We start from the raw sequence: 16,957 nt of genomic DNA, 5'->3' as shown, positions 1-16,957 counted from the left end.
TGTGATACTGTCTGCTGAGCTGTGTATCTAATCCTATCATATGTGATACTGTCTGCTGAGCTGTGTATCTAATCCTATCATGTGTGATACTGTGCTGAGCTGTGTATCTAATCCTACCATGTGTGATACTGTCTGCTGAGCTGTGTATCTAATCCTATCATGTGTGATACTGTGCTGAGCTGTGTATCTAATCCTACCATGTGTGATACTGTCTGCTGAGCTGTGTATCTAATCCTCTCATGTGTGTTACTGTATGCTGAGCTGTGTATCTAATCCTACCATGTGTGATACTGTATGCTGAGCTGTGTATCTAATCCTACCATGTGTGATACTGTCTGCTGACCTGTGTATCTAATCCTATCATGTGTGATACTGTCTGCTGAGCTGTGTATCTAATCCTATCATGTGTGATACTGTCTGCTGAGCTGTGTATCTAATCCTATTATATGTGATACTGCCTGCTGCGCTGTGTATCTAATCCTATCCTGTGTGATACTGTCTGCTGAGCTGTGTATCTAATCCTATCCTGTGTGATACTGTATGCTGAGCTGTGTATCTAATCCTATCATGTGTGATACTGTCTGAGCTGTGTATCTAATCCTAACATGTGTGATACTGTGCTGAGCTGTGTATCTAATCCTAACATGTGTGATACTGTCTGCTGAGCTGTGTATCTAATCCTATCCTGTGTGATGCTGTCTGCTGAGCTGTGTATCTAATCCTACCATGTGTGATACTGTGCTGAGCTGTGTATCTAATCCTAACATGTGTGATGCTGTCTGCTGAGCTGTGTATCTAATCCTATCATGTGTGATACTGTCTGCTGAGCTGTGTATCTAATCCTATCATGTGTGATACTGTATGCTGAGCTGTGTATCTAATCCTATCATGTGTGATACTGTCTGAGCTGTGTATCTAATCCTAACATGTGTGATACTGTGCTGAGCTGTGTATCTAATCCTAACATGTGTGATACTGTCTGCTGAGCTGTGTATCTAATCCTATCCTGTGTGATGCTGTCTGCTGAGCTGTGTATCTAATCCTATCATGTGTGATACTGTGCTGAGCTGTGTATCTAATCCTAACATGTGTGATGCTGTCTGCTGAGCTGTGTATCTAATCCTATCCTGTGTGATACTGTCTGCTGAGCTGTGTATCTAATCCTATTATATGTGATACTGTCTGCTGAGCTGTGTATCTAATCCTATCATGTGTGATACTGTCTGCTGAGCTGTGTATCTAATCCTATCATGTGTGATACACTCTGCTGAGCGATGTATCTAATCCATCATGTGTGATACACTCTGCTGAGCGATGTATCTAATCCATCATGTGTGATACTGTCTGCTGAGCTGTGTATCTAATCCTAACATGTGTGATACTGTCTGCTGAGCTGTGTATCTAATCCTAACATGTGTGATGCTGTCTGCTGAGCTGTGTATCTAATCCTATTATATGTGATACTGTCTGCTGAGCTGTGTATCTAATCCTAACATGTGTGATACTGTCTGCTGAGCTGTGTATCTAATCCTATCATGTGTGATACTGTCTGCTGAGCTGTATATCTAATCCTCTCATGTGTGATACTGTCTGCTGAGCTGTGTATCTAATCCTATCATGTGTGATACTGTCTGCTGAGCTGTGTATCTAATCCTATCATGTGTGATACTGTGCTGAGCTGTGTATCTAATCCATCATGTGTGATACTGTCTGCTGAGCTGTGTATCTAATCCTCTCATGTGTGATACTGTCTGCTGAGCTGTGTATCTAATCCTATCATGTGTGATACTGTCTGCTGAGCTGTGTATCTAATCCTATCATGTGTGATGCTGTCTGCTGAGCTGTGTATCTAATCCTATCATGTGTGATACACTCTGCTGAGCGATGTATCTAATCCTCTCATGTGTGATACTGTATGCTGAGCTGTGTATCTAATCCATCATGTGTGATACTGTCTGCTGAGCTGTGTATCTAATCCTCTCATGTGTGATACTGTCTGCTGAGCTGTGTATCTAATCCATCATGTGTGATACTGTATACTGAGCTGTGTATCTAATCCTATCATGTGATACTGTCTGCTGAGCTGTGTATCTAATCCTATCATGTGTGATACTGTATACTGAGCTGTGTATCTAATCCTATCATGTGTGATACTGTCTGCTGAGCTGTGTATCTAATCCTACCATGTGTGATACTGTCTGCTGAGCTGTGTATCTAATCCTAACATGTGTGATACTGTCTGCTGAGCTGTGTATCTAATCCTAACATGTGTGATGCTGTCTGCTGAGCTGTGTATCTAATCCTAACATGTGTGATACTGTCTGCTGAGCTGTGTATCTAATCCTAACATATGTGATGCTGTCTGCTGAGCTGTGTATCTAATCCTAACATGTGTGATGCTGTCTGCTGAGCTGTGTATCTAATCCATCATGTGTGATACTGTCTGCTGAGCTGTGTATCTAATCCTCTCATGTGTGATACTGTCTGCTGAGCTGTGTATCTAATCCATCATGTGTGATACTGTCTGCTGAGCTGTGTATCTAATCCTCTCATGTGTGATACTGTCTACTGAGCTGTGTATCTAATCCTATCATGTGTGATACTGTCTGCTGAGCTGTGTATCTAATCCTATCATGTGTGATACTGTCTGCTGAGCTGTGTATCTAATCCTATCATGTGTGATGCTGTCTGCTGAGCTGTGTATCTAATCCTATCATGTGTGATACACTCTGCTGAGCGATGTATCTAATCCATCATGTGTGATACTGTCTGCTGAGCTGTGTATCTAATCCTCTCATGTGTGATACTGTCTACTGAGCTGTGTATCTAATCCTATCATGTGTGATACTGTCTGCTGAGCTGTGTATCTAATCCTATCATGTGTGATACTGTCTGCTGAGCTGTGTATCTAATCCTATCATGTGTGATGCTGTCTGCTGAGCTGTGTATCTAATCCTATCATGTGTGATACACTCTGCTGAGCGATGTATCTAATCCTCTCATGTGTGATACTGTATGCTGAGCTGTGTATCTAATCCATCATGTGTGATACTGTCTGCTGAGCTGTGTATCTAATCCTCTCATGTGTGATACTGTATACTGAGCTGTGTATCTAATCCTATCATGTGTGATACTGTCTGCTGAGCTGTGTATCTAATCCATCATGTGTGATACTGTATACTGAGCTGTGTATCTAATCCTATCATGTGTGATACTGTCTGCTGAGCTGTGTATCTAATCCTATCATGTGTGATACTGTATACTGAGCTGTGTATCTAATCCTATCATGTGTGATATTGTCTGCTGAGCTGTGTATCTAATCCTATCGTGTGATACTGTCTGCTGAGCTGTGTATCTAATACTAACATGTGTGATGCTGTCTGCTGAGCTGTGTATCTAATCCTAACATGTGTGATACTGTCTGCTGAGCTGTGTATCTAATCCTAACATGTGTGATGCTGTCTGCTGAGCTGTGTATCTAATCCTAACATGTGTGATGCTGTCTGCTGAGCTGTGTATCTAATCCTAACATGTGTGATGCTGTCTGCTGAGCTGTGTATCTAATCCTATCATGTGTGATACTGTCTGCTGAGCTGCGTATCTACATTCTCTGTATCCCTTTGCCATGTATCAGACATTTTGGTCGCTCCTGACTGATCCTGACTTGTCAATGTTCCTCTCAGACTCGGGTCCTGGTCACACATGGAATAAGTTTTCTGCCCCAAGTCGACCATATTGTGGTGATTGTGGACGGTAAAGTCTCGGAGATGGGATCTTACCAGGAGCTCATGGATCAGAATGGCGCTTTTGCTGAATTCTTACGTAACTACTCATTTGATGACAACGTGGAGGAAGAAGAGCTGACAAGTAAGTGACGGCTCTGCGCCCCCCAACATCTCCCAGACATCGCTCCCAGTTTATTCCATTTTCTTCTGTATTTCAGTCCAGGATGAGGAGGAAGTCCTTCTGGCAGAGGAGACACTGAGTAACCACACGGATCTTGTAGATAATGAGCCTGTCGCTAACGAGGCCCGGAAGAAGTTCATCAGGTGAGGAATATGTGTCTGGACAGCAGGGGGCGAACAGCGAGGCGAGGGGTCCTAAGAGAGACAGCATAGGGACAGATGGGCTCACACATAGGGGGGGGTGGGCTGCCCCCCTGTGGTACACGGTCTCAGGCTTGGAAAGATCTGAAATATCATGTAACATGTTTAACTCTTTCAACTCCAGACAGATCAGTGTCCTCTCCTCCGACTCAGAACCATCACATGCAATGTCAACCCGCAGAAAGTTCTGTGAAAGGAAACCGTCAGAAACCGCAGCGGTGAAAAGACCTCCGATGGAGAAACTGATTCAGACAGAAACCGCAGAGACTGGCAGGGTGAGTGCAGTAGTCCTGCGTACTGGATACGAGCGATGGTTACATGTGTATCTTACTGATGTCTCCCGTTGTGCCCCTCAGGTGAAGATGACAGTCTTCTGGCAGTACATCAAGGCGGTTGGACTCGCGGTTGCGTTGTTCATCTGTTTCCTGTACTGTTGCCAAAACGCCTCCGCCATCGGGGCCAACGTGTGGCTCAGCGACTGGTCGAACGAGCCGGTTATCAATGGGACTCAGCAGAACACGCAGATGAGAGTCGGGGTGTACGCCGCCCTGGGGTTATTACAAGGTCAGGACATGTGAGGGTCAGCGGTGAGATCTTCAGGGTCAGTCAGCATGTGTCACATGTAACATTGTCTTTGTCTAGGTGTCCTGGTGATGGCGTCTTCCTTCACCTTGGCCATGGCTGGGATTGGTGCGGCCCGGAAGTTGCACTTAGCGCTGCTGGATAACAAGATGCACACCCCGCAGTCGTTCTACGACACCACACCCATCGGTCGTATCATCAACCGCTTCTCCAAAGACATTTATGTTATCGATGAAGTCATCCCTCCCACCATCCTCATGTTCCTGGCCACATTCTTCACCTCAGTCTCCACCATGATTGTCATAGTGTGCAGCACGCCGCTGTTCGCAGTGGTCATCATACCCCTGGCCTTCATCTACTTCTTTGTCCAGGTCAGTGCCAGAGTATTAACCAGTTACTCACCACAATGGACAGATGACCCATATAATTGTTTAGCCACATAATCTGTCAGCAGCATCAGGGGTAGGGTCAGCAGCACATGGTTGGGCCCGTGTCCTTATATAACCTATGTGACATCACATTCCCAGCCTCGCTCTAGGGGGGGCAGTGTCTCTACAAATAGAACTTCTATGGGGACTGCAAACTCAGCTCTTACCAGAAGATGGAACTAAAGTTCCCTGGTAGAAAACAATCACAGGCCAAGTGAATCCGTTTTACAATGTCTGCCATATAGGTGACATCTTAGTCCCACAAGTCAATCTGCACTTGTCTTAGTTCATTTTTAAGATGCCATAAAAGACAAATTGGTAGGGGGCCACACGGTGGCTCAGTGGTTAGCACTGCAGCCTTGCAGTGCTGGGTCTTGGTGTTCAAATCCTGCCAAGGACATAAAACCATCTGCAAGAAGTTTGTATGTTCTCCTCATGTTTGCATGGATTTCCATCCCATATTCCAAAGACATACTGATAGGGAAAAATGTACATTGTGAGCTCTATGCGGGGCTCACAATATACATAAAAAAAAGAGAAATTGGTGCACACATGCTACTGACTTGTACCTGGGCACCCCCTTACAAAGATAAATGATCAACAACAAGATCACCGAAATCTAGATAGGTCTAAAATTCTGCAAACATTTCATAATCCATCTTATAGAGGTTGGAGCGGCATTGTCTGATAAAGAGATCCAAATCCTCTGCAATTAGAAGTAAAAATTCCTCCTGCGGTCACCACCAGTAAGAGGCGCTCAGGAGCTTACCGTCTATGGGGTAACTGATGACCTGTGTTTGAGCTCCCTCTAATGGTTGCAGCAAGTAGTTAGAATCTACTGTAATTTATTAGTTGTCTATGCAGGGGATTTGGAGCTTTGTATTAGGAAAATGGAGCTGTGACTGCTATAAAGATAAATTCTGATATTTCCTGATGCTGGAAGGCGGACTGTCGCTTTAAGTGTTTTTCCTGATGTTTCTATGTGTAGAAACCATGTGGTTCCTCTTCCTTCAGCGGTCTTATTGGAACGGGCAGAGACCAGCATGGAGTGCCCCTTTACAATACCAGTTCTCTATATAGCCTACATGACTAATCCACTAACCGTATACACTTGTGTGACTGCAGAGATTCTACGTGGCCACGTCCCGCCAGCTGAAGCGCCTGGAATCCGTCAGCCGGTCTCCTATCTACTCTCATTTCTCAGAAACCATCACCGGTGCCAGCATCATCCGGGCCTACGGGCGCCAGAGCAGCTTCGTTCTACTCAGTGACCATAAAGTGGATGAGAATCAGAAAAGCTACTACCCGGGCATAGCGTCAAACAGGTGCGAATCATGGGGGACACCCTCAGGGCGGACACTACGGGAAACATGACCCCAGTATGATATTAGATATTACCCTGGCCTAGGCTGCACTACTGAGAAAAATAGACCATGTGTAGCTACAACGCCCTCCGGCCTAGTGAATGGTGAATGTTTGGGATCTTTTCTGCCATTTGGTAGTAGATTCTGTGTAACTGACCATTCTTGAGGGTGAAATAGAGCTGGTGTTCCATGTCTAGATACCGATCACCATCTACATCAATAAGTATATCCTACCTGGACCGAAGAGTGGCAGATATTTGTGAGCATCGATGTGGATGATGGATTGTGTGCAAAACTAGTCCTGATAAATTATCACCAGACTCCAGTAGTGCAGCCTCAGGCTCTGGGCCTGTAACCTACAGCCGTCAGCTAATAAAGAACAGTTTTCAATTTGTAATTTTATTCCAGTTGTTGTTTCTGGTGTTGTATTGTAGCTCATGTTGTGGGGCTTGGTGTTTCCTGCTGCTTTACTGCTTTTGTTTCTGGCTGCATCAAGCACAGATCTCTGTCACTGCCACTGTCACCGCTGCCAGTATCCCGCACTGCACACTGCCCTGTCACAGGATCTGTCACTGCACTGTCACTGCCCATAACCCGCACTGCACACTGTCCTGTCACAGGATCTGTCACTGCACAGTCACTGCCCATAACCCGCACTGCACACTGCCCTGTCACAGGATCTGTCACTGCCACTGCTGCCAGTATCCTGCACTGCACACTGCCCTGTCACAGGATCTGTCACTGCACAGTCACTGCCCATAACCCGCACTGAACACTGCCCTGTCACAGGATCTGTCACTGCACAGTCACCTCCCATAACCCGCACTGCACACTGCCCTGTCACAGGATCTGTCACTGCCACTGCTGCCAGTATCCTGCACTGCACACTGCCCTGTCACAGGATCTGTCACTGCACAGTCACTGCCCATAACCCGCACTGCACACTGTCCTGTCACAGAATCTGTCACTGCCCATAACCCGCACTACACACTGCCCTGTCACAGAATCTGTCACTGCACAGTCACTGCCCATAACCCGCACTGCACACTGCCCTGTCACAGGATCTGTCACTGCCCATAACCCGCACTGCACACTGTCCTGCCACGGGATCTGTCACTGCCCATAACCCGCACTACACACTGCCCTGTCACAGAATCTGTCACTGCACAGTCACTGCCCATAACCCGCACTGCACACTGTCCTGTCACGGGATCTGTCACTGCCCATAACCCGCACTGCACACTGCCCTGTCACAGGATCTGTCACTGCACACTGCCCTGTCACAGGATCTGTCACTGCACACTGTCCTGTCACAGGATCTGTCACTGCACAGTCACTGCCAATATCCTGCACTGCACCCTGCCCTGTCACAGGATCTGTCACTGCACAGTCACTGCCCATAACCCTCACTGCACACTGCCCTGTCACAGGATCTGTCACTGCCCATAACCCACACTGCACACTGTCCTGTCACAGGATCTGTCACTGCCCATAACCTGCACTGCACCCTGTCCTGTCACAGGATCTGTCACTGCACAGTCACTGCCTATAACCCGCACTGCACACTGTCCTGTCACAGGTTCACGGCCCAGAGTCTACATAGCAGCCTATAAAGGTCCATGAGCCAGGACCATATACAGAATCACAGGACAGCCAATCTGCCGCTGCTTCAGATGTTTCTTCTTGTTTCTTTGAGGCCCATTTTAAATTTAGGGTTATAATCCCACCCTGATCTGGTCCTGCTGTTGCACTGCTACAATGTATCCGGTGGGGGAGTCAGATACTCCAGGGTGATAGCAGTCTCTCACACTGCCATGTTGTAAGAGCAGGACTAGATCATGTAGGGTGAAGGTTTCCATTCACTGCAAGTAAGCAGATCTGAAAATGGTGAGGAGTTATACAATCAGTGTGAATACTGGCAGTGCACGGCTGCTTAGGGTCCTGCCCGGCTGATGCGATTTTTCTTTCTTTCCTCTCCTCCATCTCTTCAGCCTTTTCTCACTTTCTTGCTGCCTGCATGACCGGAGCCGCTACATCCGCTTCCCTCTCTCTGCCGCTCGCTCAGACTCCGCACTCAGAATCTGCTTCTATGTATTTCCAGGTAAAACATGGCTCAACATGAAACAATAATCTGCTGCAATTGTACTCAACCCCCTGTCTTGTGACTGCACATCTTAGGGCATATAGCCAAGGTGGCAACATGTCTGCAAAGGGATGAAATGTTTCTTCCATTGTTCCAGGTGGCTTGGAATCCGGGTTGAGTTTGTGGGAAATTGTGTCGTCCTCTTTGCTGCTCTCTTTGCTGTGATTGGTCGAGAGAATTTGAGTCCGGGTCTTGTAGGTCTCTCTGTATCCTATGCCTTACAGGTAGGTCTTATAGATTCACTACCTCACTGTATTCCTACAGGTGTCACCCAAATTGTCCTACATCCAAAGTGGAGGCCAGGTAGGGGCTAACTGTAGGACAGGTACGTACAGTCACCTGCTCCCTGTTATCAGCCATTTCACCAGTCCTTGGAGCATGACCACTATACAGTATGACCTCCACCTAGAAGATTGTGAGGTTGTTGAGAAAGTTCAGGGATCCAGCTCATCTCTGCCCAGAATGTCTAATATGGCTGTAGTTTCTCCTTATAGACCAAATGAAAGTTACAGAAATTCTTGACACCATTTCCATTATTTATTATTAAGGTGACAATGTCATTAAACTGGATGGTGAGAATGACCTCTGACCTGGAGACCAACATCGTGGCCGTGGAACGTGTCAAGGAATACGCTGAGACAGAAACAGAGGTGAGTTTGCCACCAGTAGAAGACATAGGACATTTTGAGGAACATGGACAATGCTGAAGGTTACTCCTAAGGAGAGTCCATGGTTCCTTATGCTCCTACTGAGACTCTCATAGGGGCCTGGCTGATGTCATCTGGTCACATACAAGACTTTTACCTTCTCTTATCTCCAGGCTCCATGGATCATAGAAGATAAGAAACCTCCAGAGGACTGGCCAAGCAGAGGGGAGGTCGAGCTCATGAACTACTCAGTCCGATACCGGCCCGGCTTGGATTTGGTGCTAAAGAATTTGAGCCTATCTGTAAAAGGAGGAGAAAAGGTCATTGTAAGATTATTCCATTATAGACCTACAGCCTTCTATATAAGCTACTACAGCCTACAGCTTACTTAGTAAAAGTCTATTCCTTTGTATAACTTCTCATATGGGTTTACAGGTCGGAATCGTTGGCAGGACCGGAGCTGGGAAGTCTTCCATGACTCTTTGTCTCTTCCGGATTTTGGAAGCAGCAGAAGGAACCATCCAAATCGATGGCATAAACATCTCAGAGATCGGGCTGCACAACCTCAGATCTATGCTGACTATCATCCCACAGGTGAGCTGCCATGCCATGATGATCAGGGCACATCTCTTAGATGGAGCCAATTATTAAAGGGGAACTCCACTTGGAATGAATCTGATATTGTAGAGGCAGATCAAATGATAGACCCAAAACGAATTAGCCTGATCCAAAGCCTTACAACCTGGAGCAACGCGAAACTGGAGTACGGAAGATGAGGAGAATACGAATCCGACACCGCTCCCTGCAGATACCTAGGGCAATAAGGGGCAAAGCCCAGTCCGGAGCTACTTGGGGTCAGTTGTCTGGGTACAGGACAGGTAACAGGATAATAGACCTGACCATGAAAGTTAAACGTGGCTGCCCATCCCGGTCCACTCCTTCCTCCCCCATCAGCTGACCTGAATGTAATAGTTATGGGGGCTTCAGTGTTCCTCAGAATGATGTCCTCTTTTTATGTCTGTGTCTTTGCAGGACCCGGTCCTTTTCTCAGGCACCCTCAGAATGAACCTTGACCCCTTTGATAAATATTCAGATGACGAGCTCTGGAAAGCGCTGGAACTGTCCAATTTGAAAAAGTTTGTTTCCAGCCAAACTGAGAAGTTGGACTACGAATGTTCAGAGGGTGGCGAAAACCTCAGGTACAAAAAGCCTCAAACGTCCATACTGCCCCCCGTATAAAGGAAATGCAGCTGATCCCTCCCCGATCAGTCAATGCCATAGGAGTGAAGTTAGCTGAGATCTGTACAGTACTGCTGTATGTAGGACCACTGTAGGGTTGTAGGTTACCTTCTATGGACCGGTGTCTTCATCCAACCTCATCTACTATGCTCAGGTTGTCAGCAGGACTAATATGGAGGGAGGCGGGTAGTCACCGCTAAATTTCTATCTTTCACTGGAGATTATATTAGTCAGTGACCATGTTTAGCTGGTGACTTATATGGCACTTGTCACGTGACGCCATATGTCTCCATGTAGCCCTAGCCTTATAAGAGATTTCTCTGTTCTTCTCCAGTGTTGGTCAGCGGCAGCTTGTCTGCTTGGCCCGCGCTCTCCTCCGCAAAACCCGCATCCTGATATTGGATGAAGCCACTGCCGCCATTGACCTGGAAACCGATGACCTAATACAGATGACTATCAGGACACAGTTTGAGGACTGCACGGTGCTCACCATCGCTCATCGGCTCAACACCATCATGGATTACACAAGGTATGTGGCACCATCTACGCACTGACAAAACCACAAGTTTGAGGAAACCAGAAATGTGAACTATTTGGAAACCATAGGCAAGTGTTGGGGGTGGAGGGCGCACTAATACAGGTTTGGCACTAGGACCCAGGAGCTTCAGCCTTCTTTGATCCCCTGCTCCCCCATTTTCAACTTATGGTTTTCTTTCCACATGTAAGAGGAGGATGGGTCAGCCGTATACTGACAGCCAGGAAGCCATGATTTATTGTCACTGCCCCCAGTGGCCACTATTAGTTACTGCAGGTTATTATCACAGCCATGTACTTCATATCTGTCTGATATTACTTGTAGTAATTTTATTAATCTCTTTCAGAGTTCTAGTTCTGGACAAAGGGCAGATCGCAGAATTCGACACGCCAACGAATCTCATCGCAGCCAGAGGAATATTTTATGGGATGGCCAAAGACGCAGGACTGGCAGCTTAGAATGTTTTCTACGTTTTTAGTCTCACATTCCACAATGTACAAAGAATCGGCTTTATTTTCAGAGCATTCAGCATTCTGGATGTACTTACCGAACTGATATTTTATATGACAGATCAACTTTTCTTATCACAAACATTTGTACAAGAAAAACAAGTTATTTAATATTGTTCAAAATACGGAAAATAAATCCACTTTTTTTTTTTACTATTTTTTTTATTTCCTAACCATTTATATTTCTATATATCACTATATACAAGAATATGTGTAACGTATACCGGCTGTATATATATCATTATATACAGGAGATACCCAGGTTATACCGGCATGGTCCATATCACTATATACAAGAAGATGTATAACTATATACCAGCTGTACATATATAATTATATACAGTATATACCCAGGTTATACCGGCATGGTCTTCATCGCTTTTCAAGTGGCTCATACGTGCTCCTCTGTGGCCCTGCTTAGTATTACGTGCTCCAAAGTGGCCCCTATACAGTACTACAGTCATGGCCAAAAGTTTTGAGAATGATACAAATATTAATTTTTACGAAGTCTACTGCTTCAGTTTTCCTAATGGCAATTTGCATATACTCCAGAATGTTATAAAGAGTGATCAGCTTAACAGCAATTACTTGCAATGTCAATATTTGCCTAGAAAATGAACTTTATGCCCCAAAACACATTTCAACATCATTGCAGCCCTGCCTTAAAAGGACCAGCTAACATCGTTTCAGTGATTGCTCCATTAACACAGGTGTGGGTGTTGATGAGGACAGGGCTGGAGATCAATCTGTCATGATTAAGTAAGAATGACACCACTTTAAAAGGAGGTTGGTGCTTGGCATCATTGTTTCTTTTCTGTTAACCATGGTTATCTCTAAAGAAACACGTGCAGTCATCATTGCACTGCACAAAAATGGCCTAACAGGGAAGAGTATTGCAGCTAGAAAGATTGCACCTCAGTCAACAATCTATCGCATCATCAAGAACTTCAAGGAGAGAGGTTCCATTGTTGGCAAAAAGGCTCCAGGGCGCCCAAGAAAGACCAGCAAGCGCCAGGACCGTCTCTTAAAAGTGTTTCAGCTGCGGGATCGGGCTACCAGCAGTGCAGAGCTTGCTCAGGAATGGCAGCAGGCAGGTGTGAGTGCATCTGCACGCACTGTGAGGCGGAGACTCTTGGAGCAAGGCCTGGTCTCAAGGAGGGCAGCAAAGAAGCCACTTCTCTCCAGAAAAAACATCAGGGACAGACTAATATTCTGCAAAAGGTACAGGGAGTGGACTGCTGAGGACTGGGGTAAAGTTATTTTCTCTGATGAATCCCCTTTTCGATTGTTTGGGACATCTGGAAAACAGCTTATTCGGAGAAGACGAGGTGAGCGCTACCACCAGTCTTGTCTCATGCCAACTGTAAAGCATCCTGAAACCATTCATGTGTGGGGTTGCTTCTCAGCCAAGGGAATCGGCTCTCTCAAAGTCTTGCCTAAAAACACAGCCATGAATAAAGAATGGGACCAGAATGTCCTCCAAGATCAACTTCTCCCAACCATCCAAGAGCAGTTTGGCGATCAACAATGCCTTTTCCAGCATGATGGAGCACCTTGCCATAAAGCAAAGGTGATAACTAAATGGCTCAGGGAACAAAACAGAGAGATTTTGGGTCCATGGCCTGGAAACTCCCCAGATCTTAATCCCATTGAGAACTTGTGGTCAATCATCAAGAGATGGGTGGACAAACAAAAACCTACAAATTCTGACAAAATGCAAGCATTGATTGTGCAAGAATGGACTGCTATCAGTCAGGATTTGGTCCAGAAGTTGATTGAGAGCATGCCAGGGAGAATTGCAGAGGTCCTGAAGAAGAAGGGTCAACACTGCAAATATTGCAACGCTGCATTAACTCATTCTAACTGTCAATATAAGCTTTTGTTACTCATAATATGATTGCAATTCTATTTCTGTATGTGATAAAAACATCTGACAAACACACAGAAAAACCAGAGGGAGCAGATCATGTGACAATAGAAGATTTGTGTCATTCTCAAAACTTTTGGCCATGACTGTATATGTTCCAGAATGGCCCACACAGAGCGTTATATGCTGCACAGTGGCTCTTACACAGTATTATATACTCCACAATGGCCCACACATAGTATTATATGCCCCCAAGAGCCCCTTCCCCCAGAGCTGGTGCACAATTATGGTGGGGGGGGCACAATCATGGTGGAACTAGATCCTGCGTTTCCGCAATGTGGCTGCTGCTGCTCAGAGCATTGACCAAGTGGACCATGAAAGCCATGGACTGTCCTTAAATTGGTGCTCCACATATCGACAGTGGCGTGCGCCTTTCCCCAGACTGAAGTATTACGGCCCACGTTCTCTGACACATTGTGAAATGAAGGATATGGGTATATACCTATCTGGTAACCTCTGGAATCAACTGTATTCTAAATCTGGGACACAACTTTCTATTATCACAGAACAGCAATAAAATCCACTTGATAGCATCGCTCAGCCAGGGAGAAGTCAGACTTTACACAGGGGGCCACTTTACACCCCCCCCCCATTCCCCCATCATAATGAATGACCTCTGCTGATGGTTTCCATACACTATGAGATCTGCAGCCAGATGACCTGATGTAGAAGCAGCACATGGATGGAGACAACACAGATCTCGGACTGTCCTGAGTGATTTGACAGCCACGTTACCTGGGCTTGTCTGGCTGTTCCACATTAGGCATTCCTTTCTATCAGTAGCAAAGCACAAGAAGCTGCAGAGCTGTGTCCATAGCTATTCCGGCCGCCAGTCGTATTTACGACTGCTCTGGAACATTATACTGTATGAAGCTACTGTGGAGCATATTGTACTGTGTGGAGACACTGTGGAGCATTATACTGTGGGCGACTTCTCTGGAGACATTGTGCAGCATTATACAGTGTGGGGCCACTGTAAAGCGTCATAATGTGGGGTCTGCTCTGGAGTATTATTATACTGTGTGGGGCCATTGAGGAGCATTATACCATGGGGGCTGCTGTGGCGTAATAAGCTGTGTGGGGTCACTGTAGAGCATTGTACTGTGGGGGCTGCTCTGAAGTATTAAACAGTGTGGAGCCATTGTAGAGCATTATACCATGGGGGCTGCTCCGGAGTATAATACTGTTTGGGGCCACTGTAGAGCATCATACCATGTGGAGACATTGTGCAGTATTTTATACTGTATGGGGAGCACCAGGGAACATTATATATGCACTGAGGGGGCCACAGGAAAGGAAACTGTACGATACATCCAGGGGAAGGGGGGCACACAAATGTGCCAGTTTGGGACCCCAAAATGTCAGAGTAGAACATAAAGGCAGAATACAGTGCTAAAAGGCAGAAAAGGAAGACTACAGAGGGAATAATAGGCAGAATACAGGTAGGGACATTTCATAAATGCAACTAAGTACAGAAGAGGGGGGGGGGTCTCCGGCAAAATTCCGATTAAAAAGTGGGTCCCACCTTCAGAAAGTTTGAGAAACACTGGTATATATGAATGGCAGACATGTATGGCTGGTGAGGTGTGGTGATCACACGTATTTGGTGGTTCACATTTATGGGCAATGCACACTAGTATACACAGAGAACTGGTGGTCGCACTAGTATTATGGAAATTAGTGAACAGGGGTGTAATGATGGTGGTCACAGGGGGTGTGATCGGAGTGGTACACAGAACGCGGCCAGCTGGAGATTGCTAGTAGTGCCCCACAGAACTATGATACCGATCGGGGGAAGCTTGGTTCCCCAATTGCTATACATTTTGTTAATGGATAAGGGACTAGCATACTACTGTGCCCAGCGGAGGTGATTACAAATAAGAAATGCTTCTACTCACCTCTCCTGGTTCCCTCATCCTTCAGGGCTCTTCAGGATTCACTCACTGTATTCTTGTTAACCGCAGTTGCAGTAGTTATATCCCTTTCATGTTTGTGAGATTCCACAGCAGCCCCCATAACCATCACTATCAGGAGTACAACTGTATGCTGTAGAGAGGGGCACCGGTAAACATTTGCAGTGGGGCCCACAAGGGTTTAGTTATGCCACTGTCCACGAAGATTCAAACTCAGAACTCTCCTCAGATTTATTACTGCTAAAACCAGTGTTTAGTCTAATCTCCCTCAGATCATCCAGCCCAAAAAAGGCCCAAGGTCCAACATCCCCTTTATCTGAGGTTTTCAGTAGAGGGCAGCTGGTAAAGACATTGGGGCACATTAGTCAATACTGAGCAGGGCCCTCAATCCTATTGTTTGTAAGTCATATCATAATGTCAAATATTATATGTTCATGTGTCCTCTGATTTGTAAAGCGCTGCAGAATATGTTGCCGCTATGTAAATACAGACGTCCCAACTTCCAAAGGACAGAAAGAGGGATAAAATGTGCAGTGCGGCAAATTTAGCTCCACACAGTATAATCCTCCTACAGTCACCCTAACATTATATGCCCCCACATTATAGTGTTCCCCTTCAATTGCCCAACTGTATTAAGTCCCTCTCCTCATGCCCCAGTTTAAACTGGCGGAAACTTGAGGGGGGGATATTAAACTGGGGTAACTGGAGGGGAACATTTAACAATGGGGGTAGTTGGAGAGGGACATTAAACTGGGGGCAACTAGAGGCCGACATGTCCCACTCAAGCTACCCCATGGTTTAAAGGGATTCTTAAAATGCTATTTTTTCTCACTAACATGTCGGAATAGCCTTAAGAAAGGCTATTTTTCTCCTACCTTTAGATATCTTCTCCGCGATGCTGTTCGGTAGAAATCCCGGTTTTCTTCAGTATGCAAATGTGTTCTCTCGCAGCACTCGGGACGTCCCCAATGCTGCGAGAGAAATCTCCAACGCCACCTCCATCTTCGTGTGGAATGGCCTCTCTCTGTGTCTTCTTCCAGAACTGGGTTCAAACTTCTACATATGCGTAGTTGGCTCTGCCATCGAGACTCTGGCAGAGATGACTGCACATGCCCGTGGCTATTTTTTTGTGACCACTTACACACTAAGCTGGGGTAAGAAGCCACAAGAAAATGGCTGCGGGCATGTGCAGACGGCTCTGCCCGAGGAACGATGGCAGAGCCGAATGCGCATGCTTAGAAGTTTGAAGCCAGCACCAGAAGAAGACGCAGCAAGAGGCTGTTCCAGAAGAAGATGGAGACGGAGCTGGAGATTTCTCTTGCAGCATTAGGATGCATCCAGTGCTGCGAGAGAACTCATTTGCATACAGAAGAAAACCAGGATTTCTACCAAACAGCAGCGCGGAGAAGAAATCTAAAGAAGCCTTTCTTAAGGCTATTCCTACGTGTTAGGGACAAAAAAAAACAAAACATTTTACTGATAGAATCCCTTTAATGTCCTCCTCCAGTTGCCCCCAGTTTAATCTCACCCTCCATCGGCCCCATCCCAGTTTAATGCCACTCCT

At 46.0% G+C, this 16,957-nt stretch overlaps 1 protein-coding gene across 1 annotated transcript in view; it reads left to right on the top strand.

Annotated features, from left to right (window-relative positions):
- The window catches only part of ABCC3 (ATP binding cassette subfamily C member 3), a 42,268-nt gene extending 30,626 nt beyond the window's left edge, over positions 1 to 11,642 (top strand). Inside the window, exons 19-31 of the mRNA XM_075279509.1 lie at positions 3,684 to 3,867; positions 3,944 to 4,049; positions 4,231 to 4,381; positions 4,463 to 4,670; positions 4,749 to 5,059; positions 6,242 to 6,441; positions 8,721 to 8,847; positions 9,172 to 9,273; positions 9,444 to 9,590; positions 9,706 to 9,864; positions 10,303 to 10,469; positions 10,844 to 11,038; positions 11,391 to 11,642. Of these exons, the coding sequence (XP_075135610.1) occupies positions 3,684 to 3,867; positions 3,944 to 4,049; positions 4,231 to 4,381; positions 4,463 to 4,670; positions 4,749 to 5,059; positions 6,242 to 6,441; positions 8,721 to 8,847; positions 9,172 to 9,273; positions 9,444 to 9,590; positions 9,706 to 9,864; positions 10,303 to 10,469; positions 10,844 to 11,038; positions 11,391 to 11,502 (2,169 nt within the window). The 3' untranslated portion in view covers positions 11,503 to 11,642. The remainder of the gene's footprint in view (positions 1 to 3,683; positions 3,868 to 3,943; positions 4,050 to 4,230; positions 4,382 to 4,462; positions 4,671 to 4,748; positions 5,060 to 6,241; positions 6,442 to 8,720; positions 8,848 to 9,171; positions 9,274 to 9,443; positions 9,591 to 9,705; positions 9,865 to 10,302; positions 10,470 to 10,843; positions 11,039 to 11,390) is intronic.
- The last annotated feature ends 5,315 nt before the right edge of the window (positions 11,643 to 16,957 follow it).

This window comes from Leptodactylus fuscus, chromosome 6, assembly GCF_031893055.1.
Source record: "Leptodactylus fuscus isolate aLepFus1 chromosome 6, aLepFus1.hap2, whole genome shotgun sequence".
In the NCBI taxonomy this organism is placed as follows: domain Eukaryota; kingdom Metazoa; phylum Chordata; class Amphibia; order Anura; family Leptodactylidae; genus Leptodactylus; species Leptodactylus fuscus.
Note: the sequence above shows the minus strand (reverse complement) of the source record. Positions and strands in the feature narration are given on the sequence as shown.